At 44.5% G+C, this 27,461-nt stretch overlaps 1 protein-coding gene across 1 annotated transcript in view; it reads right to left on the bottom strand.

Annotated features, from left to right (window-relative positions):
- The window catches only part of LOC124775180 (ras-like protein family member 11B), a 393,247-nt gene that overhangs the window by 59,108 nt on the left and 306,678 nt on the right, over nucleotides 1-27,461 (bottom strand). Inside the window, exon 5 of the mRNA XM_047250020.1 lies at nucleotides 1,320-1,496. Within this exon, the coding sequence (XP_047105976.1) occupies nucleotides 1,320-1,496 (177 nt within the window). The remainder of the gene's footprint in view (nucleotides 1-1,319; nucleotides 1,497-27,461) is intronic.

Genomic DNA, 27,461 nt, shown 5'->3' with positions numbered 1-27,461 from the left:
AAAGCCGACACACACGGACCGATACCTGCACAAACTATCAAACCACCACCCGAGCCAGAAAAGAGGTATAATTCATAAGCTCGTAACTCGAGCAGGACGAATATGTTAGCCGCAGCATCTCAGACGCGAAATTCAACACCTGGAAAGTGTTCTAAGGAGCAATGGGTACTCCACAAATTATATTAGAAGTGTAACAGAGCCAAACACTCGGCGAAGTAAGAATTCAGAAAAAGAAATGTCGGGTTCGGCCTTTCTGCCATACATATCCAGAGCGACGGACAGAATCGGCCTTATATTGCACAAACATGGCGTAAAGCCAATTCTCAAATCGACAAGGAAGATCAAAGGTTGTCTTGGATCGGCAAAGGATAAAAGGGACCCACTTGCAATGTCAGGAATATACCGCGTACCACGCACATGCGGAAAAGTTTATGTCGGAATGACTGGACGATCAATCAGCACCAGGATCAAAGAACATAAGCGACATTGCAGGTTGGGGCAGGTGGAGAAATCAGCCGTGGCAGGACACGCGCTGAGTGAGACCGACCATGTAATAAAATTAACCGGCACGGAAGTCCTGGCTGTAGAGAAGCACTATCACCCGCGCTCGTTCAGAGATGCTGTAGAAATACACAAACACTGGAATAGCTTCAACTAGAAAGAAGAAAACCTTAAAGTAAACGGATCCTGGCTTCCCGCACTGCAGCGAACGACCGTCGCAGGTAGCAAGAGGAGAACCGCACAGGAAACGACCGCGGAGAAGCCCTCGGACGTTGGCGCGCCAGGTACATATAGTCTGCGGCCGCGAGCTCGGCTCCAGTTCACCACCGGCAATGGAGGGTGAAGCCTTGAAAATGCCAGCCACTCGTGCTGGCAAAACGTCAGTGAAATCATGACACTAGCGTCGGCCGAAGAACCCGCGACAAAAGCAAATAGGCAGTTTGTCAACATGTAGCCACGAAAGCCTTAACAATTTTGCACCGTACCAATGTTGTACGCGATGTTTTTCTCTTTGAATCAAGAAAAGAGTCGTTCATGCGTCTACATCAACTTTATCATCCGGCTGAACAGTGTGTTCAAAGCGAAATTGGGGTCCAGAGGAGCAGGAAGGTTGAAGCTTTTGAGCTGGGTCATAAGGCGTGCTCAGGATTAACAATCGGTTAAGAGTGTTGTCTCTAGCGGCAGGGTCGGAGTACCAATCTGACCAAGAGGTTCACTCTGCCAAGATGTTTTAAGCAGAACAGGATTTTGTTCATTGAACACCGAGGTATAAAGTAATACACATCTAATACGCTGTTCATAAACTTTGGTGCCCTCACCTGCCTGAGGTGCTCAAGGTCGGCCTTGTTGGCGAGCAGGGCTGTGGGCCTGGCAGCCTGAGTCAGCTGCTGGAGCACCTGCTGGCTGTAGTTGAAGGAGCGCCGGTCCGTGATGGAGTAGACGAGCACGCACGCGTCCGACCATTCCACCTGCTCCACAGGCAGGCGTCTGTCCCTCTGAAACAACAGACACGTGCTGTCACTCTCAGACTGATCTTGAGAACACAGCATTTTCCTCGTTGTTCGATTTTAAAGCGCAACAAAATTCCCTTTAAAGTTAGTCTTTTATAACCTCGCCAGCCAACAAAAGAAAATCATTATTTCATTGCGGATGGCAACCAACAGGGTGTCAGTTGTTGACCTATATTAAAAAAAGCGTTTGCCATCATCGGCGCAGACGAACAGCGAAACTGCGCATGACCCGATGAAGTGTCAGAACATCGATGCTGTCGATGACCTCCTGAATGGCAATTTTCAGTTCAGCTATAGTTTTGAGGTTATTGCTGTACACCTTGTCTTCAATACAGCTCCTCAAAAAAGGGTGGCATGAGTTCAGATCCAGAGCAAATGGTTGCTAAACGAGGGCCATGCCAGTGGCCTGTGGGGTACCCCAGAGCCAGAATACGGTCCCCGAATGATCCTCCAGGACACGAAACACTCTCCTGACTCGGTGGGGTCGAGCTCCGCGTTGCGTGAACCACATATTGTCGAAATCGAGGTCATTTAGGATAATGAGGATGTAATCATCTCACAAAATCTTCACGTACCGTTCGGTAGTCACCATGCTATCAAGGAATATCGCACCAATTATTCCGTGACTAAACACTGTACACCACACAGTCACCCATTGAGGGTGAAGAGACTTCTCGATCACGAAATCAGGATTCTAAGTCCCCCAAATGCACTACTTTTGCTTATTGACGAATCATCCTAATGCAGGTGGGCCGTGTCCAATCATGCCCTGCAGCCAACCATACAGTTTGAATATCCTAACGCAAACCGTACGGAAGTTAAGACGATTTTGTTTCATATAGTTCAATAACTGTCACCCTGTATATAGTGATACAAGCCGCACTGGGTAGCCGTGCGGTGTCAGGTGTCTTGTCATGGTTCGCGCGGCTCTCCCCGTAGGAGGTTCGAGTCCTCCCTCTGGCATGGGTGTGTGTGTGTTGTCCTTAGCGTAAGCTAGTTTCAGTTAGATTAAGTAGTATGTAAGCCTAGGGACTGATGACCTTAGCAGTTTCGTCCCATAGGAACGTACCACAAATTTCCAATTTATAGTGATACAAGAAAGGAATCTAACATTCTGCAGAATAAGGTAATAAAAGGGGGGTCGGGGCTGTGGCCTCTAGTTGTCAGGATAGCGTTGGTTTGCACCGACACCACTGCATTTCACAGTGTTGACAGCCATGATGAGAAAGGCCCACATACGGCGCCCCACGACATAGCAGCCAGCGTGGATAGTGATTCCCACCATGCCTCAGTGCTACGACAAATGGATTACCAGGGCGCTCTCTTTCATGGAAAGGCAGCCAACAGATCTGCATGAGCTGGCCACAGTCATGGAGAGTTATGTCACAGTCTCTCGTGGGAGCCTGGCCCACAGCACTGGGAGTCTCTCACAGCTGCGAGTCAGGTGGCAGGAATTTTTGTGCTCCCACAGAATGATGGTGGTTGATCAGCTCGCCAAGGGACTGCAGAGGCCACATTTTGGAAGGCCCCAAAGGCTTCACATCAACAAAGGCAAGGATAAGGCAGCAGCAGCACTCAGCAGCATAGTCAACCAGTTCTAATTGGTGACGGCATTGTAGACCCAAGTCATCTCAGCAGACCATGGGTGTAGCGGCACAGGTTCCACAACTGTATTAGTCGGCTGCAACACTGCGCTGCAACTGACAACTAAACTGTGTAATTCTGAGTGTAAGTATTGTTGGGCTATGCAATGACATTATCCTCCTACGGGGATGACCAAAATAGCCCTAGTTTTCTGAGCAGTAGTTTCATGATCCAAATGAAGCCTCTTTCATTCTGTTGAGCCTTACATGGAATCTAAAAGATCTTTCAGAGCCAATCGCAGTTTTAATAATGGGCAATAAAGGTCACTTCTTCCTCTAGTGTTTTAGGTATGGACATTGCTGTTCCTCTCAAACTGTGATAGATTAGTTATGACGAATTTTGCTAGCCAATATATGAAGGTTGGAACTTTAATAGTGGCAACTATTTGTTTACAGCTCGTACAAAATAGACACGTGATTCAAAGTTTTATTTTGCTTTCAAAAGAGTCACCAGCATTGTGTATAACCCGTTGCCAGCGATGTGGAAGCCGTAGGATACTCTTAGCAGTGCCGGTTGTGTTGAGAATTCGAGCGGCGCGGTCTATTGCCCGACAAATTTGTGGCAGTTCTGATGCGAATGCCGTGAAGTGTTTCCTTCAGTTTAGAAATAGAGTTTAACTCACGAGGGCTTAAGACAGGGCAGTGCAGTAGGTGGTATAGCGCTTAGCAGACCCATCAGTCAAACAAATCAGTAACAGCTTCCACTGTACGTGCTTGAGCATTGTCCTGCAAAATAGTCAGGTCCTGCAGAAAGTGTCATCACTTCTGTCTCTATGCCGTTCATTTTTGGAACAGAACCTACGACCAGCTTAGAGACAGAAGTGATGACACTTTCTGCAGGTCCTAATCATAATTTTGAATGACACTGACAGTGCAAGCTGTTACTGATTTGTTTGGCTGATGGGGCTGCTAAGTGCTATGCCACCTACTCCACTTCTGACTTACGCCCTCCTTAGTTCAACTCGAATTCTAAACTGAAGGAAATACTTCACGGCATTCGCTTCAGAACTACTACAAATTCCTCGGGCAAATGGCACTGCTACGAGTAGTCTACGACTTCCACATCGCTGGCAACGGGTTATACACAATGCTGGTGACTCTTTTGAAAGTAAAGTAAAACTTTGAAACACGTATCTATTTTGTACGAGCTGTAAATAAATAGTTGCCGCTATTAAAGTTCCAACCCTCGTCATGCCTAACCCTTGAAAAGGTACTTACATGGCGGTGGTGGGTGAGCACCACACATTATTCGTACTGCTAGCTTTTGTGCAATCAATACTCTCCTTCGAAGTGATGAGTGGTTCAAATGGTTCTGAGCACTATGCCAAAAGGCACAAATAGCTTTTGACAAGAAAGTCCGACTGTGACCCAAAAAAACTCTCATTGATAATACAGCATATTTGTCTGCTGTTAGACACTGTAGACACGTACATTTCCAGCTGCGTGACACGTTGCATTGTCCTGGTGGTAGATGCCATCATGTCGAGGAAAAACAAACTGCGTGTAGTGGAGGAGGACATGGTCCCCAAGAATAGACGCATACTTTGCGTTGATCCTTTGTGCCTTCCAGAATGAAGAGAATACCACGAAAACCTTCCCCAGACCACAACGCTGTCGCCGTTGCGTGGACCTCCCGTTGCAGTACTGGCGTGCAAATATAAGCCTTCGTCGCCCATGAACAGCAGTCAGCATGGACAGAGGCCCATAAGCAGCAGTTTTCCCTGAACAGTCGTTGAGGAAACACTGTTGGCAGCCTCTTGTTCATCTGGACGGTCGTTGCTCCATAGTTCTCTGTATATCATGTGAGAAAAGGGCACGATGAGTTTCGCACGTCTTGGGAGCCATTACATTTCATAGTAGGACCACTTTGGCTGTCAGCACAGAAATGACACAGACACGAGATTAAATTTGCAGCCCTTTGCTGTCCACTCTACCACAGAAATTAAATAATATACACAGTGTGTTACCGTCCAGTAAGACATTAAAAAAAGGAAAAAGTAAAGAACCACATTATCTTCCTAATTTTTGAATGGGGAGCTGGGCTTGTTCCAGGCGGAAACAACTACTTCCGAAGTCCGCTTCCGTTTTTACAGTTTGTTGATTTCCTCTTTACCGACTGTCACCGCCCATTCCATTTTGACTGACCTCTCCCTCTTCACCTAAATAGTTCAGCTATATTTAGTCATCAAACATTTTTGAAACAAAAGCTACTCTTTAGTTACGTATAATAGCGTTTAAAACCTGTGAAACTATCGTTGTGTCGTATTAGACTGGTGTCATTGTATTCACTGTGTTTTACAGCAGTGCCACCGTCCAGTTCCAACGATGACCACCAACTGCCGTGATCAGTCATCGTGATTCGTAGTCTCACACAGCTGACCAGTCACAGTGCACTTGTTGACGTGTCAACATGAGCTTGGACAAAAGGAGCAGGGCGTTATTGGTGAAGCTCTGTTATAAAAACAACAGTAATGCTGCATCTGCACTTCGAGAGTGCCACCGGCAGAAAGTATTACTAAATGGTCCTCTTCGTTCACCTGCTGTGCTGAGCATGATGAAGGAGTTCGAATCAACTAGAGAACTGGGCGTCGCTCCGAGAAGAGGCCGACGACCGGTAACACCACAGATGGTTGATGATATCGCTGTAGCGATGGTAGACAACGCTGCGAGTAATCCCCGATCGTCAGGCAGTGCCCGTGTTCTGTGTCACGACAGTTGAACATCCCATGGTCCACTGTACAGAAGGTGCTAAAACTGTATCCGTGCGGAAGGTGCTCAAACTGTATCCGTACAATAGCCATATCGTACAGCAGCTTGCACCACAGGAAGCACAACGACGTGTTGACTTCGCTCTCCACTTTCTCGCAAGGATTGAAGTTGTCGAGGGCTGGCCCTGAACCATCCTATGGACAGACGAAGCTCATTTTTCTCTGACGCGTGAGGTGAACACACAGAATTGTCGAGTGTGGGGATCTCCATCTCCAGTCACTGTGCATGAAGGAAAACATTCACACGTTTGCTGATCTGATGCGCAGCATATCAAGAGAGGTAGCGGGCATACCTACGGACGTGCTTCGTTCTGCTGTGCACAATGCAGTGCTGCGCTTTCAGACTCTCCAGGACACTGATGTGCGCCATATTCAGCCCCTTTTGTGGCAGTAATGGTACCGGTGTGTAATGGTGTGATGTACCGTAGCAGCTCATTAACAGTGTTTCAATTGATTTGATTCTGCATTAGTTTTCTTCCCATTAATGCTACCAAGTTTGGTACTCGCACGGTAATTAGTTTCTGTGTTACAGAGTGTTAAATAGGGAAAGTTTAATTATAACCACCCGGTATATTTGTATATTGAATGGCGAAAATACACGATGCAGTCACATTAGGGTGACAGCGCTCATGTTCACCATCAACGTGCATTGACAACTCGCAGGAGCAAAGTGGCAGCAATAGCAGTGAAGGGTATATAAAGCGGGTAGGGGTAACGCAGAAAACAGTGCAGTCGCTGTCGTCATGCGGTAAAGGGACAATCTTTCGCTTTCGGGCCAGGGGTGAAAGCATTTCCGATACGGCTAAGTTTGTTAACTGTTCGCGTGCCGGCGTGATTAAAGTACACCGCGCTATTCAAAACCGGCGCTGAGTCAACTGCGGTGCACCAAGGGCCCCAGACGACAGGGGTGGGATTCTTACCAGGTCGGACTGAAGGAAGACATCGAAGCAATTCAGAGGCGGGCTGCTTGATTTTTTACCGGTAGATTCGTACAACACGTTAATGTGAAGGAGATGCTTCAGGAATTCAAATGGGAATCCCTAAAGGGAAGGTGACTTCATTTCGAGAAACACTACTGACAAACTTTAGTGAATCGGCATTTGAAGGCGGCTGTCGAAAGATTCTACTGCCGCCAACATACATTGCTCGTAAGGACTCTCGCTCTGTTTTCGAGTGGAAACGGAAAGAAGATGGCAAGTAGTGATACAGGGTACCCTCTGCCACGCACCGTACGGTGGCTTGCAGAGTATCTATGTAGATGTAGAGGTAGAGCACGCTGCTGTCCAGTGGATCTCCAGACACATCTTGGCTGGTCATCGTGGCTCAGTTCGGAGCTGAACACAGTTCGACTCCAGTCAAATGAGATTCCAGCCCAAATGTGTCCGACACTACTGTAAACGGACATGTTGGCGAACAGAGGTCAATGGCAGTCTGTACAAGGGGCGCCATGAGATCTGCCCCTTTCTGTGAGCCGCATGTTAATGGTCCTTGCGTTCACTGAAGCAGCATTTATACGTCGGGTCGATAATAATGATAAATCCTGAACCCTGAGGGCATCTCTGGCGATTGTTCAGTCCTCACGATCACTTGTATTTCTAGGTCAAAAGTTTCCTTCCTACCACTGTGTTCAGCCATGGTTCAACCATTTCTGCCGATATCGTCGAATAGTGGCATTACTCCTATTCAGTTCTGGAGCGATTCGCCGATTACTCCAATAGGGTTCTTTCAGTCCCATTACTCGCCCTCTCTCGAATGTTGACATGGGCGTATGTTTTTCACACGCATATCTGCTAGGTATAGTTACTGTCCAACTGAGTACACGAACGAAATTCGCAAATACATTATGCCCTGGTATTGATTGTTGTAAGCGTGACCGTTCGGGGTGGCCGAGAAAGCGCGGCGGGACCAAACGGAGAGCGGCCCGCGAACAAACAAACGAACGGAAAGGACGGACACGAAACAACGACGGACGACCGAGAGAGACCTTACGACGACAACACGCAAGAAGCAACGGGGTGACAGAGACAACCAGACGAATCCAAGACGTCCACTAGTGACGAAAACAAAGAACGATAAACTCGTTGTCAGTTGTCGAGGCGATATGTCAAGACGCACGCAGCCATTAGACTGACTGGCTGAGCTTTTTTTTTTTTTTTTTTTTCATTTATTGAATTTCAATTCCCCCCCGAACGGGGCGGGCTGGCAGCAGCTTAGTATGCCGCTCTTCAGCCGACAGATTTTGTGACAAAGATCAAGAGAACAAATAATAAAAAACAGGCGATAAAATCGGAGACTTAGAGAGTAACAAGGCGAAAAGAAATCGTGGAACTTAAAACAACAACACAGGGATGATAACGCTAATAAAAATACATACGAAGTAGACAGGGAAAACAATAGACAATTAAAAAACACGGCGACAGTCTGGATTCTGTTCGCAAAGGAAATAAAATTCACACCGAGCGACAGCATGGTTTCTGTTCGCAACACGAGAAAGACAAACAACACTGAATAGTCACTGGAACACTGCACTAAAAAGTTGGCAAATGGGACACCACAGTCGAGAGCAGGTGGGGGGAAACTGGACAGAAGATGGGAAAACGAAAAAGGGGGGGAAAGGAGAGTAAAAGCGAAGGGGGGAGCCGGGAAAGGAGCTGAAGGAGGATGAGGACCCATAAGAGGGTTGGAGGGCAGACGCGACAGGGAGTGGGGTAGGCAGAGGAGGGGAATACAAAAGGACTGGGGGGAGAAGGGAGGTAGGGAGAGGTTTAGTGGGGGGAAGAACAGGACAGAAGTGGGGGGGGAGAGGGAGCCCAGGGAAAGGACAGAGGAAAGGAGGGGGATGGAGGATCAGAGTTGATAGGAAGGATAAATGGAGGGAGAGAGGGCATCATCCGGGAGGGGGAGTTGACGGAAGCCACCTCGGGAAAGGAGATGGAGGGTGTAGAGATGGAGGGTAGGGGGGACACAACGGTGAAGGCGTGGCAGGGGGCGGGGATGGGAGAGGAGAGGAGCAACCAGGGGGTGAGGGGGTTCAAGACGGCGGGAGGTGTAGAGGATGCGGATATGTTCGAGGAATAGGAGCAGATGGGGGAAAGGAATGAGATCATAGAGGATCCGCGTGGGGGACGGGAGGCGGATACGGAAGGCGAGGCGGAGTGCATGACGCTCAAGGATCTGGAGGGACTGATAGAATTTGGGGGGGGGGGCAGATATCCAGGCAGGACTGGCATAACAGAGGATGGGACGGATTAAGGATTTGTAGGTGTGGAGGATGGTAGAGGGGTGCAACCCCCATGTCCGGCCAGAGAGGAGTTTGAGGAGGCGGAGGCGGTTGTGGGCTTTGGATTGGATGGATCGGAGATGAGGGATCCAGGTGAGGTGACGGTCAATGGTGAGGCCAAGGTAGGTGAGGGTGGGGGTGAGACGGACAGGACGTGCGCAGACAGTAAGGGAGAAATCCAGGAGCCGGAAGGAGCGAGTGGTACGACCTACGATGATTGCGTGGGTCTTGGAAGGATTTAGTTTCAGGAGCCATTGGTTACACCATGCAGCAAAAAGGTCAAGGTGATTCTGGAGAAGGCGTTGGGACCGTTGGAGGGTAGGAGCGAGGGCGAGGAATGCGGTGTCATCAGCATATTGCAAGAGGTGCACTGGAGGGGGGGGGGTTGGGGCATATCTGCCGTGTACAGGAGGTAGAGGAGAGGGGAGAGGACAGAGCCCTGGGGCACACCGGCAGAGGGGTAGAAGGTGCGGGAATTGGCATGATGGATGGTAACGTAGGAGGGGCGGCGGGAGAGGAAGGAGGCCACCAGACGGATGTAGTTGATAGGAAGGGCGTAGGTTTGGAGTTTAAACAGGAGACCGGGATGACTGGCTGAGCGAGAGGCAGGCGCTTAAATACGCGATCCGGGCGCCGCTATTGGCCGCAGGGACCACGTGTTCCACTGTGGCGCCCTCAAACGTGGGCCATGAGGCGCGCGCCGCCACGCCATGGTGCAGAGACCTCTAGGGGTCTTCGACGTCCATGCCGTCTGGCGCGTATTCCAAATCCGCGGCGCGCGGTGTCAGAGATATGTTCCCTGTTTACTATCCTTGCTAGCTGCGCAGTGAAATTGCGCTGCAGCATCATACACTCATCAACCGGCCGCCGATGTTTACAATGTTACCTTGTCCGTCGATACCTGTATGAAAATTTGTGACCAGTTTGCATAACTCCTTCATGGTGTGCCGTTTTCTTTTGTGTGTTCGGGTATGGGCTGCCGAGAGACTGGAATGCAACCGTTTCTCAGCCCCAATGATAGTTGAAACAGCATGGAATGACGTACTCCAGGTCATTCATCTGAGTTCCTTAGACTCGTTACCCAGGTGTGAGAGAGCTGTATAGCCCCAAATAACCCGCAAATTCAATCAGGTTTTCTTCCCATTATACTGAAAATGCACAGTAAGTGAATTATAGTTGTTTGCTATCGTCCCTGGTGTTGCAGATTAAACGGGTACACTGTATATCGATGTAGGGTTTTCTTTGCGTTACAGCGGACGATGTGACATTTTCTGCTGTCAGGAAGCCCTTTATACTACGTGTATCTGCCGAATTATGACACCGACCTTACCTTTCTTATATGAATTATGTGCCTCTTCTGTGGCACCTGAAAAAGCCTTCGAAGAGGGTTTCAAGATACGTGGAACTTGATCAGATAGTAACAAGATTGCCGTAAACTACTGTCCTCTCGTCAAGCGAAGATGTACCAACAATATCTGCCGTACTGTACCAAATGTAAGCAACCACGTAGTGCAGCTACAAATCTTGGATGTGTTAAGTCCACCTGCGCGTTTGAATCCCCTCCATTCTCTGCTGTTGCGAGTGTACAACCTGCTCGTGAAACTATTCACTTATGGTAGAGTACTAATAGGTAAGCACTAATATACGTTATGCTGATACTCGTTCGATTTAAGGAAATTGTAATCAAAAGTATGTGGCTGTGTAGTCCAATTCGCTACAGACCTGAATATCGATTATTGCATCCTCTGCACAAGGCGTTAAGGTAGGCGGGACCTGCGGCCACGGCACTGCTCTTCCGACAACTAACGTCAACTTTCTATACAGGGGCAGATGCTGGTCGTTCATGAGGGTATCGCATGTACTGACGACAATGGGTGGGGTCTGATTCACTACTAAAATATACCTAATAGAAAGATACGAAGCGTCGCGGAGCTGCAGAAATGTTGACAGAAAAGTGGTTCGTTTCTACTCACCGATGCTAGTAATTTAAATTTTTATTTCGACAAATTAACTTTCAGACATCGCAGGTGTAACGATTAAACTCTTAATATCCGATCAAAACTATACACTGAGAACCAAAGTGAAGCTTCTTCTAGGATGTCAGCCCAGTGACTTTTCTGTCCTACTCTGTATAAGCAGAACGCAGTTTATGATCTTTCGCTCTGACGGTAACGCAGAGGCCGGTGAAACAACAGGCGGTTACAGAGGCCGATGACGGCGGAGTTCACGAAGACAACGGGTGACCAAAAAACACTTCCAGAACGTAGCATAGCGGTGTTAAGGGTATACGACAGTCCAGGGAGCAGTCCAAATCATAAGTGTAGAGCAGACTGGGTTAGAACTGTTCTGTTCAATGGTGTTTAAGTAAAGGAGTCAGAGTAGCGACAGACTGGCTGACAAATGTCGGTCCGCGGTATTTTACAGGCAGTCTTGCGTCAGGGGACGGCTCCACGTGACATGCTTGCCACCGCTGTGCCTCAAGCGGAAGCAAACGCCTGCCGTAGTAAGTAGGCAAAATATCTCTGACCTGTCCTCCATACCGATACTCTGTCTTGGAGAGGAATATGAATAACTGTTGGATACTAAATCTGCAACAGCGAAAATGCATTTCCAGCAGTTGGAAGTTCTCTGTCAGCCTATTCCATAATTATAGAACGTGATGAAACTTCTTGGCAGATTAAAACTGTGTGCCGGACCGAGACTCGAACTCGGGACTTTTACCTTTCGCGGACAAGCGCTCTACCAACTGAGCTACCCAAGCACGACTCACACCCCGTCTTCACAGCTTTACTTCTGCCTGTACCTCGTCTCCTACCTTCCAAACTTTACAGAAGCTCTCCTGCGAACCTTGCAGAACTAGCACTCCTGAAAGAAAGGATATTCCGGAGACATGGCTTAGCCACAGCCTTGGGGGATGTTTCAAGAATTCTGGAAACTTCCCCCAAGGCTAAGGCTAAGCCATGTCTCCGCAATATCCTTTCTTTCAGGAGTGCTAGTTCTGCAAGGTTCGCAGGATAGCTTCTGTAAAGTTTGGATGGTAGGAGACGAGGTGCTGGCAGAAGGACGGGGCGTAAGTCGTGCTTGGGTAACTCAGTTGGTGGAACACTTGCCCGCGAAAGGCAAAGGTCCCGAGTTCGAGTCTCGGTCCGGCTCACAGTTTTAATCTGCCGAGAAGTTTCATATCAGCGCACACTCCGCTGCAGAGTGGACATCTCATTCTGGATAGAACGCGATGTCAACGAGTGCAGTGCCTCTACCCCCCCCCCCCCTCCAGAATGTTCTAATTGGCGGTGGAATCACAAACGATGCCAGCAAAACCCAAAACCTGTCGAACAGTACAAATCTCCAAATGAAAGAAACTACAAAATTTCTCTTTTCATATACATCCATCTACCAAGAATAAATTTCTATTCAAACTGCATATGAATTATGATTTCCTTACATGAGAGTCAAAGTACCCCACACTGTAGAGGAGGCAGATTTTTCTGTATGAAGGTAACTGGGTTGTCGATTGAAGCCCTCGCCAGAACGATAATGTGTTGTCAGAGTGGAACACTGTTCAGTCTTTGGCTTATCTTGTCGACTGTAGGCATAATGTAAGGTACGGATGGCTTCCCTTTCGAGCCATCACTGGTCGACTTAGGTAACGCACAAGTCCCCACAGGTGGTTCCTTGTGTCTACAGTCAGCTTCAGTGGTATAGTACTTGCTGTATCTAGTGCACCTATTACTTCTTCTGTATTTAATAACATTATAGTGCATATACAGTTCAGAATCAAAGTCGTAATAGCAAGCCAAAATTTCTGTGCCTTTGACGCATAATTTTACCATACTGATCATTATACTGTTGCCATAGTTACTGGTGGCGTCCAGTGGGAGCCATTTTTTCCGTATATATGCTACGTACAAGTCCCCATATAGCACATCTTGATTGTAGCCTCAATAGTTTATTTTCTATTATTCTTTTGTACATTCTGTTATTATTTAGCGTCAGTGGTATTGTTCCTGTTGAGTCTTAGGTACGTATAAATTCTGCTGTATATAATAGAACAGGGTGTTTATAAATGAATATCGGGGTTTCAACGCTTTATAATATTTATTATATTAAACTCACAGTTATAAATGATAAGTCAAATGAAAGAGTAACTCAAACAGTTTTATCAAGAACCTTATAAATGATCAATGTGAACAGCATTTGTAACACAGCTCACATCAAGTCTCTAGCCGAGTTCTTCCCAAACGTTGATAAGTGTGTCTTCAGTGATAGTAGTAACAGCTGCTTCAATCCGGTTTCTTAATTCAGGGAGGTCTGCTGGTAGCAGAGGCGCGTACACACGATCCTTGATGAAGCCCCAAAGGAAAAAATCGCATGGCGTTAGGTCGGGTGAACGTGGAGGCCATGCAAAGCAAGCCCTGTCATTGGGCCCCTTGCAGCCTATCCAGCGCTTGGGTACAGTGAAGTGAAGGTCAACCAATGGCGTACTTCGCTATGCCAGTGAGGTCTCGCACCATTTTGCAGGAAAATGAAGTTCTCTGGCTCATCTTCTTCCAACTGAGGGAAGAGCCATTGCTCTAATGTATCAAGGAAATAAGTACCAGTTACAGTAGGTTCACTAAAACAGAATGACCCATAAACATTTCGCCGGGATACGTCACAAAAAACAGTCACTTTAGGGGAATCTCGTTGCATTTGTGCCACCTCGTGAGGATTTTCTGAGCCCCAGATGAGCACATTGTGAGTGTTAACATGTCCAATAATGTGATAGGTCGATTTATCACTGAAGACAACATGATCCAGAAAATCTTCATCGTCATGAAACGTTGCACTAACAACACTTCGCAAACGCCACAGCTCTGGGTCGTTAAGTGAAGGTCGTCAGTGTTGAGAGGCAATGCCTGAAATTTTGAATTTAACTATTTCTGGAAAGGAATGGTCCGTGCATATAGCTCCAACTACCATTCTGCTTTCAAAGTCTGTTAACTCCCGTCGTGCGTCTATAATCACTTCGGAAACTGTTTCACATAGATCAAACGAGTACAAATGACGGCACCGCAAATGCACTGCCCTTTTATACCTTATAGACGCGATACAACCGCCATCTGTACATGTGCATATCACTAACCGACGAATTTTGTCGCCTCTGTGTATGTTACATGCAAGTCCCCATAGAGGGCGCTTTGTGTCTAATTCTAGCGTCAATGGTTTATTGCTTTGTTATACTTTTGTGGTTCTTTTATTTTTTAGTGTCAGTGGAACTGTTCCTATTGTATCTGATATACCTGTTGCCTCTGCTACATATAATTATGTCACGGTACCTCAGTTCTGAATAAAATAGTGGTAAGCCAAGACACCTATATCTTTGACTTGCAATCAGAACGTATCGACCTTCATATAGTTACTATAGTCACTGGTATCGTAAGTTTGTGCCACTTTCGGTCTACACACGTTACCCCCGATTCTCCATACAATGCGGCTTGTGTCTGATTCTAACGTTAATAGTTTATTTCTTTATTGTTCTTCTTTTGCATGTTCTTTCATTATATTTTGTTATAATTTAGTTTTACATTTACATTACTTTGGTCGTGATCTTATTATTTCATTTGCAGTATTGTATTTACACTCATTTTATTCGTATATCACGGTCATTGGCAACCATTGACGTAATACGGGAGACAGTGGCCGGAGCTCCTGCTATTTACGCGACGGCAACAGCAAGTCACGCAGCAGTTGGTCTTCACGCTATCCTAGAGCGGTTCCCGCTTCGTGATGCCATCTTCAGCTCTCAGCTGGGTATATCCCCTTCTACTTGCATCGTAGTTACATCATTTTATTATTGTGTTTATCTTTTACGCCTCTTCTAATGACTTTAATGTTTCGCCGTTTACAGAATAATGGTCTGAAGTTTATCAAACACTGACCGAAACAGCACACTTCTTAAAAAATAAAATTATTGTATACGGTCTAGACTTTATTACAAAAATCTTTTAATAGTATTTTACAATCGCTGTTACTTCCAAGAACTATGTTTGAAAACAAATTAAAGTAAAAAATGCAAAGAATGTGACGAGAAGAATTGTAAAACATATTTGTACGCATCAAGAAATGCTAGAGCTACGTTCTTTGATCGGACAAAGAGGAGGGATGACATCTCGGAGAGGCTTAGTAAGTGGTGTCTTTCACCTCCTAGTCTGTGCTATTTTTCCTCTGTGTTTTTCGACTTAACACGGCTGTTTGCGTGGCGTAATGAGAGGTCGATCGAACTGGCAGCCAGTGATCTCCTGTGTCTCTTTGAAAGAGCCACATGGGGGTTTCCAAATCCGTCCTTTGGGATGTTTTCTCTACGAGTGCAGAAATAGTCGCTTCGTTGCAAACATTCGCTTCTGTTCTTACGGTAGGAGCTTTCTGAACGCAGACGTCTTCTCTTGACCTTTTCGGTCAACGCTTCTGCCCTCGTCGACCTATGGACCGTCACATGGAAATTCCTCACAGGCAGAAGAGACGTATATTATGCGATTTTTCTCTTGACCTTTTCGGTCAACGCTTCTGCCCTCGTCGACCTATGGACCGTCACATGGAAATTCCTCACAGGCAGAAGAGACGTATATTTTGCGATTAAGATAAGGTTATGCCCGGCTTCCATTGTATTTGGCCAGTATTCAGTTGCGTACGAATGAAAATTTAGGTTACAGTACGGTGTGTTTCGAATCTGACCAGCTGGCTACGCCTTATGAGCCAGAAGTTGTGACCGAGAGGTTCTAGGCGCTTCAGTTCGGAACCGCGCTGCTGCTACGGTCGCAGGTTCTAATCCAGCCCGGGCACGGATGTGTGTGATGTCCTTCTGTTAGTTAGGTTTAAGTAGTTCTAAGTCTAGGGGACTGACGACCTCAGATGTTAAGTCCCATAGTGCTTCGAGCCGTTTGAACAATTATGCCTCATGAACACAGCACTTCAACAATCGCTGCAGATCCTGAACTGCATACAACCCTGCAGGTTGCTATCAGAGGCCCACAGCTTACTACACTTTCTGAAAGTTTTCAGAGATCATCAAAGAGCCGCGGGAAGTCACGGCAAAACATACCATCACAGGTATCGCACTGTATTCCCTCTGGCGGTTAGTGGGTGTCAAACTGTCGGCTCGCTGAGCTGATTTACATATTTCGCGGTGTCACTAAATTGTTCTTCATGTGACTATTTCGATGGACAACAGAGACGAGCCTAAGGACGAATTATTCTTCGCAGCCTTGAACCATCCGTAATGAACTCATTTTAGATCCAGATTAACATACCATTCTTCCTTTCTTCTAGGAACACCTCACTGGCACGGTCGTGTCTGAAAAATGGAGCCGGCCGGGGTGGCCGAGCGGTTCTAGGCGCTACAGTCTGGAACCGCGTGACCACTACGGTCGCAGGTTCGGATCCTGCCTCGGTCATGGATGTGTGTGATGTCCTTAGGTTAGTTAGGTTTAAGTAGTTCTAAGTTATAGGGGACTGATGACCTTAGAAGTTAAGTCCCATAGTGCTCAGAGCCATTTGAATCATTGTTTGAAAAATGGAAAACAAGCCTATATGATTGCAGGCAACGACACAACTGACGGTACAATACACCCTTAGCAACGTTGTCTTAAGTCAGTGGAACACTGGTATCATCAGTTAACTATTTCTCTGGCATTCTCTTTCGTACGTGACATGGAATGCGTCTTCCATGTAAAGGAAGAGACAATAACTATGATGTGTTCTGCCCATAAGGCAGATCCATCACAAGTTAAGGGTTCTCCAGTCCTCCCGTTTACACCACTGCATGGAGGAAGGTACCTTGCACCACTGCTAGTCATTCTTTGTCATTCAAAATGGGACGCACTATGGGACTTAACTTCTGAGGTCATCAGTCCCCTAGAACTTAGAACTACTTAAACCTAACTAACCTAAGGACGTCACACACATCCATGCGCGAGGCAAGATTCGAACCTGCGACCGTAGCGGTCGCGCGGTTCCAGGCTGTAGCACCTAGAGCCGCTCGGCCACACCGGCCGGCCTTCTCCGTCGTGTTCCACTCGTAAATGGAGTGAGGAAAAATGACTGGCTCTATACCTCCATACGAGCTCTAATTTTTCTTATATTATCTTCCCGATGTTTGCACGAAACGTACCTTGGTGGCAGCAGAATCGTTCTTCAGTCAGCTGCAAATGCCGTTTCTTTAAATTTTCTGAATAGTGATTCGCGCAAAGAATATCGTATTCCCATTGAGTTCACGGAGCATTTCCATAACTCTCGCCTCTCGGCTATTGATTCTTTAAATTTTCTCAATAGTGATTCGCGCAAAGAATATCGTATTCCCTTTGAGTTCAAGGAGCATTTACATAACTCTCGCCTCTCGCCTATTGAGCGAACCTTCTGGCAACAAATCTAGTAGCATGCTCTAAATTGCTACGACGTCTCCCTTTAATCCGAACTGGTGGGGATCTCTTAGTGGGACAGAACTCGAGAATCGGTCGCATTAGTATTCTGCTTGCGATCTTCTTTACAGATGAGCTACACTTTCCTAGAACGCTGCCAATAAACCGAAGACGGTCGTCTCTCAGACCCTACATGCTTGTCCCATTTAATCGATGTGAACCTTTTTAATCAATGTGACCGTGTCAAGGGGCACACCACTAATACTGTACTCAAACGTTACAGGATTGTTTTTCCTGCTTACATGCATTACGTTACATCTTACCACATTTAAAGCAAGCTGCCACTGATGACAACGAATAGAATTGATTGGTTTGTTGGTTGATTTGGGGGGGGGGGGGGGGGGATCAAACAGCGAGGGTATCCGTCCCGCCGTGCGGGGTAGCCGCGAGGACTGTGGCACCTTGTCACGGTCCGCGCGGCTCCCCCCGTCGGAGGTTCGAGCCCTCCCTCAGGCATGGGTGTGTGTGTTTGTCCTTAGCTAAGTTAGGTTAAGTTAGATTAAGTAGTGCGTAAGCTTAGGTACAGATGAGCTCAGCAGTTTGGTCTAATAAGACCTTACCACAAATTTCCAAAATTTCCATTGGTCCCGTCGGATTAGGGAAGGATGGGAAGGAAGTCGGCCGTGCCCTTTCAAATAAACCACCCTGGTATTTACCTGAATCGATTTCAGGGGAATCACGGAAAACCTACAGCAAGATGGCCAGACGCCGTTTTGAACGGTCGTCCTCCCGAATGCAAGTCCAGTGTGCTAACCACGGCGCCACCTCGCTCGGTAGAATTTCTGTCATCCGATGTCCTTGTACAGTCAGTCAACAACGACGCTTCCCCGTACTCTATAGAGTTATCATCAACCGGTCGCAGGTTGCTTTTCATCTTATCCGTCATATCGTTTATGGGTACAGAGAACAAAAGCGATTCTATCACACTTCCGTGGGACACTCTTGGCGATACTCTCGTCTCTGAAGGACTCTCGCCATCCAGGATGACGTACTGAGTTCTGTTACGTACGAAGTTATAGAGGCACTCTGAGAACTCGGTCCCTATGCTCGGACCTTTGTTAACTGTCTACAGTCAGGCACTGTATCAAACGCTATTCTGGAATCTTCATGTGGCGCTTCATCCATGGTTCGCAGGATATTGTGCGAGAAAACGGCAAGCTGAGTTTCGCACTAACGATGCTTTCCAAACCCGCGTTAATTTGTGGACATAAATTTTCGTTTGAAGCTGAAATATATTCAAGAATTCTGCAGCAAACCGATGCTCAGGACACTAGTCTGTAATTTTGCGGATCCCTTTTACCTATTTTAAATAAGTCATTTCGAGCAGCTGTGGTGCTCATTATAGTAACGGTGCAGAACAGGAGAAATTCAGTATAAGAAAAATTATATTACATACTTTAAAAATTTTGGAAATTGTTGACATTAAGAGCTGATTTTTTAGGTCTTCCGCAAATGGGTTTCCAAATTATCTGCTAATTCTTGAACCATTGTAGTTAATAGTTTTTCTGATTTTGTCATGTTTACTAGGACAGAACGGAAAAATGCAATAAAAACAAGTTTTGTCTGTATTTAACATCTTAAAATAAGTAATCCAGCTTCATTTCCAGATTTTGCCAGTTTTCATTGTCGTCCCAGCACTATCACGAACAAGATTTATATAAACATTTCGATAAATAGGTGATACATATTTCACTGTTTTTATTCAAAAATGGCTCAAATGGCTCTGAGCACTATAGGACTTAACATCTGTGGTCATCAGTCCCCTAGAACTTAGAACTACTTAAACCTAACTAACCTAAGGACAGCACACACATCCATGCCCTAGGCAGGATTCGAACCTGCGACCGTAGCAGTCGCGCGGTTCCGGACTGAGCGCCTAGAACCGCGAGACCACCGCGGCCGGCACTGTTTTTATTATTTATTTGTGTTTATTAATCTTTGTTTTTGTTGGTTGGTTGGTTGTTTTGGGGAAGGAGACCAGACAGCGTGGTCATCGGTCTCATCGGATTAGGGAAGGATGGCGAAGGAAGTCGGCCGTGCCCTTTCAGAGGAACCATCCCGGAATTTGCCTGGAGTGATTGAGGGAAATCACGGAAAACCTAAATCAGGATGGCCGGACGCGGGATTGAACCGTCGTCCTCCCGAATGCGAGTCCAGTGTCTAACCACTGCGCCACCTCGCTCGGTTTTGTTTTTGTATGTTGAATGTATTCCTGTACATAGGAAGTTGTATTTCTGTTCCTAACATGAACTGTCTGATGCACTTCAGAGCCAGAATAAGCTAAACCAAACTTTATAATACCAGGATCATAATGATGCAGAACAGTCGATGTAATCTTACATAAACGTTCAGACTGCTTCTTTCTAGAACCACTATGGATCTATGCTGTTACATATGATTTACCACTACTTTTACACTACCTGCTTTATTATCCATTCAGCTGACTTTTCCAAAGTTTTTCACATGCGCGCTACAATTATGCCTCCTCCTCCATGAATTAATAGCACACATAAAACAAAGCACTCTTAGTTTAGATACGCAGCTTTTACTCTAACGATATGTTCTTTTACGCCGCCGACATATTTCAAAGGTGGAAAATGAGAGATTTTTTATATCCTATTCAACTGATACCTCATCACATGAAAAGTAGAAGGCAGGAGTGTACGGTTTTAATCTCAAAATTTGAGGTCAGTTGGGATCTGCCGCAATTTTGTGAGTATTATTTGTTTATAAAATAGTAAATAGTCATTTTCGACAATTAGTTCCTGATCTCAAACTATTCCGTCCAGGATCCTCTATCAACTGTAAGCCTATCGTAATTTTAACCCTAAAGGTTTGAGGCATCCTGTACTCGAGTTTCCCCCTTAATTTGCCTAATAACCGCTCATCTACGAATGCAGGCACGTTCTGACGATCACGTGCTCGGAATCGTAAGACTTCTCTCCTCAGCGGGGGAGTTACTGTTCAAAAGCAAACACTCTGGTGATTCCGTAAATAGTAGCATGGCCTTCGGCCGTACTGACAGGCTCCCTGTTTGAAAAGCATGCCTTAATGTGATAAATGGCACATCTCTCAGGCCTGTCATTCGCTGAAGGGCACCCGAAAGCTACTTTCAGTGGTCATCAGAAGTGGAAAGTTATCTTTAAGAGCGTGAAATTGGAGCGTGAAAAACGGAATACTCTGTAACATCGGTCTTGTGCACTTCTTGAATCTGACAGGCTTTTTGAGCATTCTGTTATAGCTGAGAAGAAAAATAATGCAGTGAAGTATTGTTGTGGGCTACTATGCTGTTAAATGACGACAAATTTTAATTTACAGAAAGTAATAACACCAGAGAGATAGTTTTGACGTTATGCTTCATAATAGAAGTAAGGCTTAAAAAATCAAGACACATTCACAGGATTTGTTGAACACTGAAAAAGATTTCTGCAATGTAAAATGGAGCAAGAGTAAGACAGGGATGCGTCCTCTTACCCTTACTGTTCAATCTGTACTCAGTAAAAGTGAGGAAAGCTGCAGAAGTCTGACTAGCTTACGCTAGGGTTGAGAGTAAGCCGAAGAAGGACAACAGGAACCGGAAGTACGAAAAATGAGAACATCGAGAAACTCAACATCAAAATCGGTGATTACGTAGCAGACAAAGTTAAGGAATTCAGCTACCTAGGAAGCAAAATAACCCATGACGAATGAAACAAGGAGAATATAAAAAGCAGACTAGCACAGCTAGCACAGGCCAAAAGTGCATTCCTAGCTAAGAGAAGCCAGTAGTCCTTAATTTGAGGAAGAAGTTTGCGATAATATACTATCCTTTTTTTTTGCATTTGGGGTGTGACCATACAGCAATTTCAACAGCGGAATATCAGTCATGACGGTGCTGAGCAGAGAATATCTCCGTCGCGGCCGGGAATCGAATCTATGCCCCTGCTGTTAGCATCCACTGCCACTACCGACGCGGACATATGTACGTCTGGAGTACAGCTTGGTACCGTAGTGAATTATGGACTGTAGGCAAACCGGAAGAGAAGGGAACCGAAGCGTTTAAGATGTGTTGCTGCTGGAAATGGACTAATTACGTAAGAAATGAGGAGGTTTTCCACAGAATCGGCGAGAAGAGGAATATGTGGAAAACACAGAGAAGAAGAAATAGGATGATAGGTCGTTTATTAAGACATCAGAGAATGATTTCCATTGTAGTTGAGGGGGATGAAAATGGTAAAAGTTGTAGGGGAAGACATACATTGGAATATTTCCAATAAATAATACAGAACGTTGCGTGTAACGGGAGAGGAATTTGTGCCGGACAGCATCAAACCATTCAGAATACTGTTGACCCAACAACAGAAAAATAGCCCTCTTTCAATGATGTGTTTATGTCGTCCCTCTCGTGTTATGTTGTTCGATGATTGAACAAAATTACCCTAAATGATCAACATCATCAGGACTCCTATATGCCCTTACGAAGATATTACTATTGCTAAAAGGGTGTAGAGTAATTTGCTATTATTTAATGCATTTAACATTTATGACACTGGAGGTTCAGTGTGTTTTCATTCTTCCTGATGGATGGTGAGTACATGTTGCGGAGATTTTGTCACAGAAATGAAGTGCTGGAACTGTCAGCAGACCAGCCCATTAAATCGAGCTGATTTTTTTCACCTGCGATGCTTTAGTTCATGCCTTGTTGAAAGCAGCACTGGTTTATTGAGCCGAAACTAGAAAATTTCACTGTCGCCACTGACAGATGCCGTTTTTAGCGATCCGCCTTGCCTACGCAAACCCAAGTGAGTGCCACGTTCATACGCTGTCCTACAGACAATATCGCATTCTCTTTACAAAAACATTTTCTCTGATTCTGTGACAAATAAAAAGCATCATGACCACGAAAAAGCTGGCCTATTGCTTCTGACTAATAGTCCTATCGCTGGCCTGTGAACCTCAGCTGCATTGGGGATCCCCTTCAGTTGTTGATCTGGATGTCTGACGATTGCCTTATACTTAAGGCTTTTAAGTTCGTTGGTCAGTATTAGTTAATTTTGTAAGTTTGTCACAGTCATTACTGAATTTAATACTCTCTGACGTTTACATTTGACAACACCGCGGGCCTAAGCACATTAAAACCTGTGAAGAAGCTTACGGAATGATCACGCTTGTGAAACTTTGCGCTATTTGCATGTACATTACGTAAAATGGATTGCGTCGTTCCTTGCCAGACACGTATATATCATACTTGAAGTTTTAGACATGCAACCAGAACTACAGGTTATTATAAGCAAAACTATTTCTAAGCAGAAGTGCAAGAAATAGAAAATTAAAAAGTCGTTGTCGAACAAAAAATTATAAGAATATTTATATTTGAGGCATGCTCAGTGTCCAGGACTAGCTGACAAGGTAAACTGATCACATACAAAATGCGTCCCAAGAGGAGTAGTCAACATTCAGGAATACTGCAGGAATAATCTCTCAAAGCAAAAAACTGGAGCAAACACTGGCTCTAAAACACCTACCTTAAGCAGAACTTCTCCATCTTCAATGTTATAAAATAAATATCTTGCACTGCTAGTTCATTGCTTTCCATATTTCTCATAGCTCTTAAGGTATGCATTTTAGAGCCCTTCCTTACTAGATAATTTGTTCTTACTTTGATCCATCCTGTCTCCTCCGAAAATCTGGAAGGCAAAGAGCTTGCCGTACACGAGATTTGCTTCTTAGCATCTAAGATGATTAATTGCTCATAGCTCTTAAGGTATGCACTTTAGAGCCAATGTTTACTGGGATTTCATTACCCTAATAGCTTCAGCACTATACTAGCTTAAAATAAATTATTGCATTATAAAATATATAATAATATGTAAATTAATATTAAATATTATTATAATTGGATACAATAAATAAGATTAATAATATAAAATATAAAATATTATATTAATAAATTATCTATAATTAGATTATTCAACTAATTAATATTTAAGTTAACTTAATAGAAAGGTACTTTTATATTAATTGAGGAATTACCGTCAAAATTTTAATATCAACTTCTATCGTGCTCTAGCTAGTATATGCAATGACGACGCTACTGCGTTAATAAATACTCAGTTCAAAAAACATTGTTTTAGAAATATTTTATTAGGAAGTTCTACAGAATTAAAGAATTCAAATGTGAAGGGCAGAATTTTTATCTTGTTATGTGTCACTAGAAAGAATATAATGGAAATTTGTATTACCTGCCAATATGTTAAATCTAGTTTTCAGTGCAGAAATAGTTTTGTGCCTCTATTCGCTGTAGTAACAGTGTGAGACCTGTATATTTATATCAGGCATGGCCAAGCTTTGCGCTCCTGTTGTGTGCTCGCGCACCGCGAGTGCAGCCGAGTCTGCCCAGGTCACCGTCTTCCCATACCACTGCTCTATTCCAAGCAGGTGTGTATGTGAGACAGCTGTATTCAGAAGGCTGCACAGGCTGGGAGCTTAGGAAGATGTGTTTGCAACATAGTGCAACTACTTCTAAGAGGCGAATACTGCAGCATACTTCTGTAAGCAGGAATTTTATCACATCTGCTTACTTTCAATTTTTTATTTTTCTTAAGATGCCATTAACTTTTATTACTTAATAAAATATGTAGATTAGACAGTGCCAATACAGTGAGCTGAAGCACCAAAAGATTTATGTACAGGCACTTAACATTAAGTTGTGATGTTTATAAATTTACACACATTTAGACCTTAGAATATGTAATACATCTGGGACTGTGGTTTATGATACAGTCAAACATATCGAGATACACATATGAATGTCTGTTACACCCAAACTCTGAAGAGACTTGTCAACTTCATAACAGGAAAAACGTTCGCATGTATGCATTGAACCAATATTTCAAATAATTTTGCGGCTTGTCTGTACAATCGAGGATATTGCTCTTGGGGTAACATTTTATAAAAATCTTGTAAATTCCTCTGTTGGACAAATAAGACATTGTGCTGGATGTTATACACCTATGAGCTCAAGCAGAAAGTAATAAGGTACATCAACGTCCAAAAATGATGGTCAGTCATGTTCACAAATGGCTGCCTCGAGTTCTGGAAAATGTTCTGTGTCATGAACATGAAATAGATTTTTCAAGAGGATTAATTTTTGTCTCATAGCATCAATCTTGTCCACCCTATCTCTTATCAAATGATTCTACATGGTATTAATACCATTAATGAATTCATGTAATTGGTGGTGTCGACCATACAATATTTTGTCCCCGTTGCTTTTTTTCCTAATGGCCACCCTAAAGTCAGCCAGTATTCACGGTCGTTCCTCAGAAGACATGTGCATCATATTGTCGTTGTGACTGGAATTGTAATGACGTTTCATTGAGTGCTTGTCCAGCTCATTATGGTGCGATGGCATATGAAGCACTTTGCATAGCCTTCAAACGATACAGAAACTATAGGAATTCCCATTTGGCAATGAACGATGTGGCTTCTCCACTTCTTTTATGGACAAGTGGGTAAATGCCCTAGTATTCCTTATGCAAAACGTATATCTACATTAACGCAAGTAGTATTGTTAACAAACTGCTTGGCGTCTGACAAGTCGACTACTTTGGTGTAGCGGCGTCTGGCTGCAGCCTTTGTTTCCCCCTTCGCCCATCGCTCATGAGCCGCACTCGCCACTGCGCCCAGAGCGCTAGCAAGGAGAGCGGCCGGAGGGGTTGCGCTCGCAGAGCGGTGTTCGGACAGGTGTGGTTTATATTCACCAGTGTATATCAAGTTCATCAATAAAATTTCTATCTAGTGCTACAGAATCTAAACTTCATTCTGTCCAATTATACTCTGCTGACAGATATTTCTCATCATCTGCTTTTAGACAAGGCTGTTGCCTTACACCTATTGTGTTTAAATTCAGTTTAGATGATTTTTTTAAAACTGCTTCCAATAGGTCTGGTGTGGCAATAGGAGGAAAGATAATAAAAAGTATAAGATCTGCCAACGGGATGGTTTTACTAACTTGTAATAAGATACGATTAACGATATCTTAGAAGTCCCAAACACCAGCTTTGAAGATTATGGGATGGAGGCAGATGTGAAAGACAATAAGCAATGTGTTTTAGAAAGCAATGAAGGAAGCTAAAAGTGAAAATTTGAGGAAAGGAGTGGAACATGTTGGTAACTTCAGGCACTTAGGATGCAAAGTAACCAGTAAAATTTCATTTAATCAATAACAAAGAACACGGCTAGACATTGCAAGAGAAATTTTTACAGAAGTGGTCAAGTGAATTAGTAATAACAGGAAAGAATGATGAAGTTTGTTTGCGTTAAGTGTTGCCCTGTGTGATGCCGAAACATGGAACTGCGGCTTTTTGGGTGTGAATTGGGAAGAGAGTGGAATATTTTAGATGCTTAAATATAATAAGGAATGAGATTGTGTTTCACAAAGTAAATGAAAAAAAGGACAAATAATGGAAACAAGTAACAGGAGGGAAAGGAATTGACTAGGTAACTCGATGAGAAGAGACTGCATAATAAAAGTTGCCCTAGCAGCAATAGTGATTGGAAAGCGGACCAGAGGACGGAGAAAGAACATTACATGTTAGCGACGGATTTTGCCAAGAATCCGAGGAAATTCTGGTCCTGCATAAAATAGGCTCCTATTCAGTCACTCGTCCACCAGTGTGACGTGACAAATAAAATTTCGCGTTTAAAAAATGATTCTTCCCGAAGGATCGTGCATGACATGCCATTGTTTGCTCCGTCACATACACTGCCATATGGAGGACATATAAACATCCATCCTGGCATCGAGAAGCAACTGAATGAGTCGAATAATAAATAAATAAATAAATAAACAAGTCGCAAGGCTCGGATGAAATCCTAGTTCGGCACTAGTCCCTTCACAAATCTCTCACCCAGTGCGAAGTCCCAAGTGACAGGGGAAGACAATGCCTGCAAGGTAACTTAACCCTCAGACGGAGCTGAATCTCTGTTTTCAAATAAACTGGTACCACTGCGAGCACATATTATTTGTGACAGAGGTGTAATTGAAGTTTGCTGACAGATTGAAACTGTTTGGCGGACCGGAATTCGAAAGTGGAAGCTTCGGATTCCGCATACAAATGAGCTACCTACTGGGTTCACTGCGACGTAGCAACGGAGGGATGGTGCTGGGGTGTTACACTCATACGTAACGACATTCCAATAAACCAAGTTTCACCCTTTTATTGCACTAAAATATTTAAACAGAAAACTCTAGAGGTGAAACCCCAGTTGTCCTTACAAGAGAATCGACAGAACAATTTTATCACACAATGTTTTTTTAATACAGCTTTTAAGATCAATGAGCAGGGAAAATTTGAATTTAAACTTTCACTCCCCTTTTGAATTTAAACTTTCATTCCCCTTTTACATTTAAGAAACAACTAATATTAAGACAGCAGCTAATGAATCAGCATGACGTAAACGTACTTGGAATCAACCAAAACAACTTTCAAATTATGTATTGGGTTCACCTTCCTGCATTTCGAGTAAACAATTTTAAAAGGGCCCATGGATAATCTTTATATAAAAACAGATCTTATCATCTACCACGGCAGACCGAAATCTCACTAGACAATTTTAAAGCGCTCGCAGATAGTCTTTACGTAAGGAACTAATCAAATATAAAATGGTTCAAATGGCTCTGAGCACTATGGGACTTAACTTCTGAGGTCATCAGTCTCCTAGAACTTAGAACTACTTAAACCTAACTAACCTAAGGACATCACTCACATCCATGCCCGAGGCAGGATTCGAACCTGCGACCGTAGTGGTCGCGCGGTTCCAGA

Source organism: Schistocerca piceifrons, chromosome 2 (genome assembly GCF_021461385.2).
Source record: "Schistocerca piceifrons isolate TAMUIC-IGC-003096 chromosome 2, iqSchPice1.1, whole genome shotgun sequence".
NCBI classification, from domain to species: Eukaryota; Metazoa; Arthropoda; class Insecta; order Orthoptera; family Acrididae; genus Schistocerca; species Schistocerca piceifrons.
Note: the sequence above shows the minus strand (reverse complement) of the source record. Positions and strands in the feature narration are given on the sequence as shown.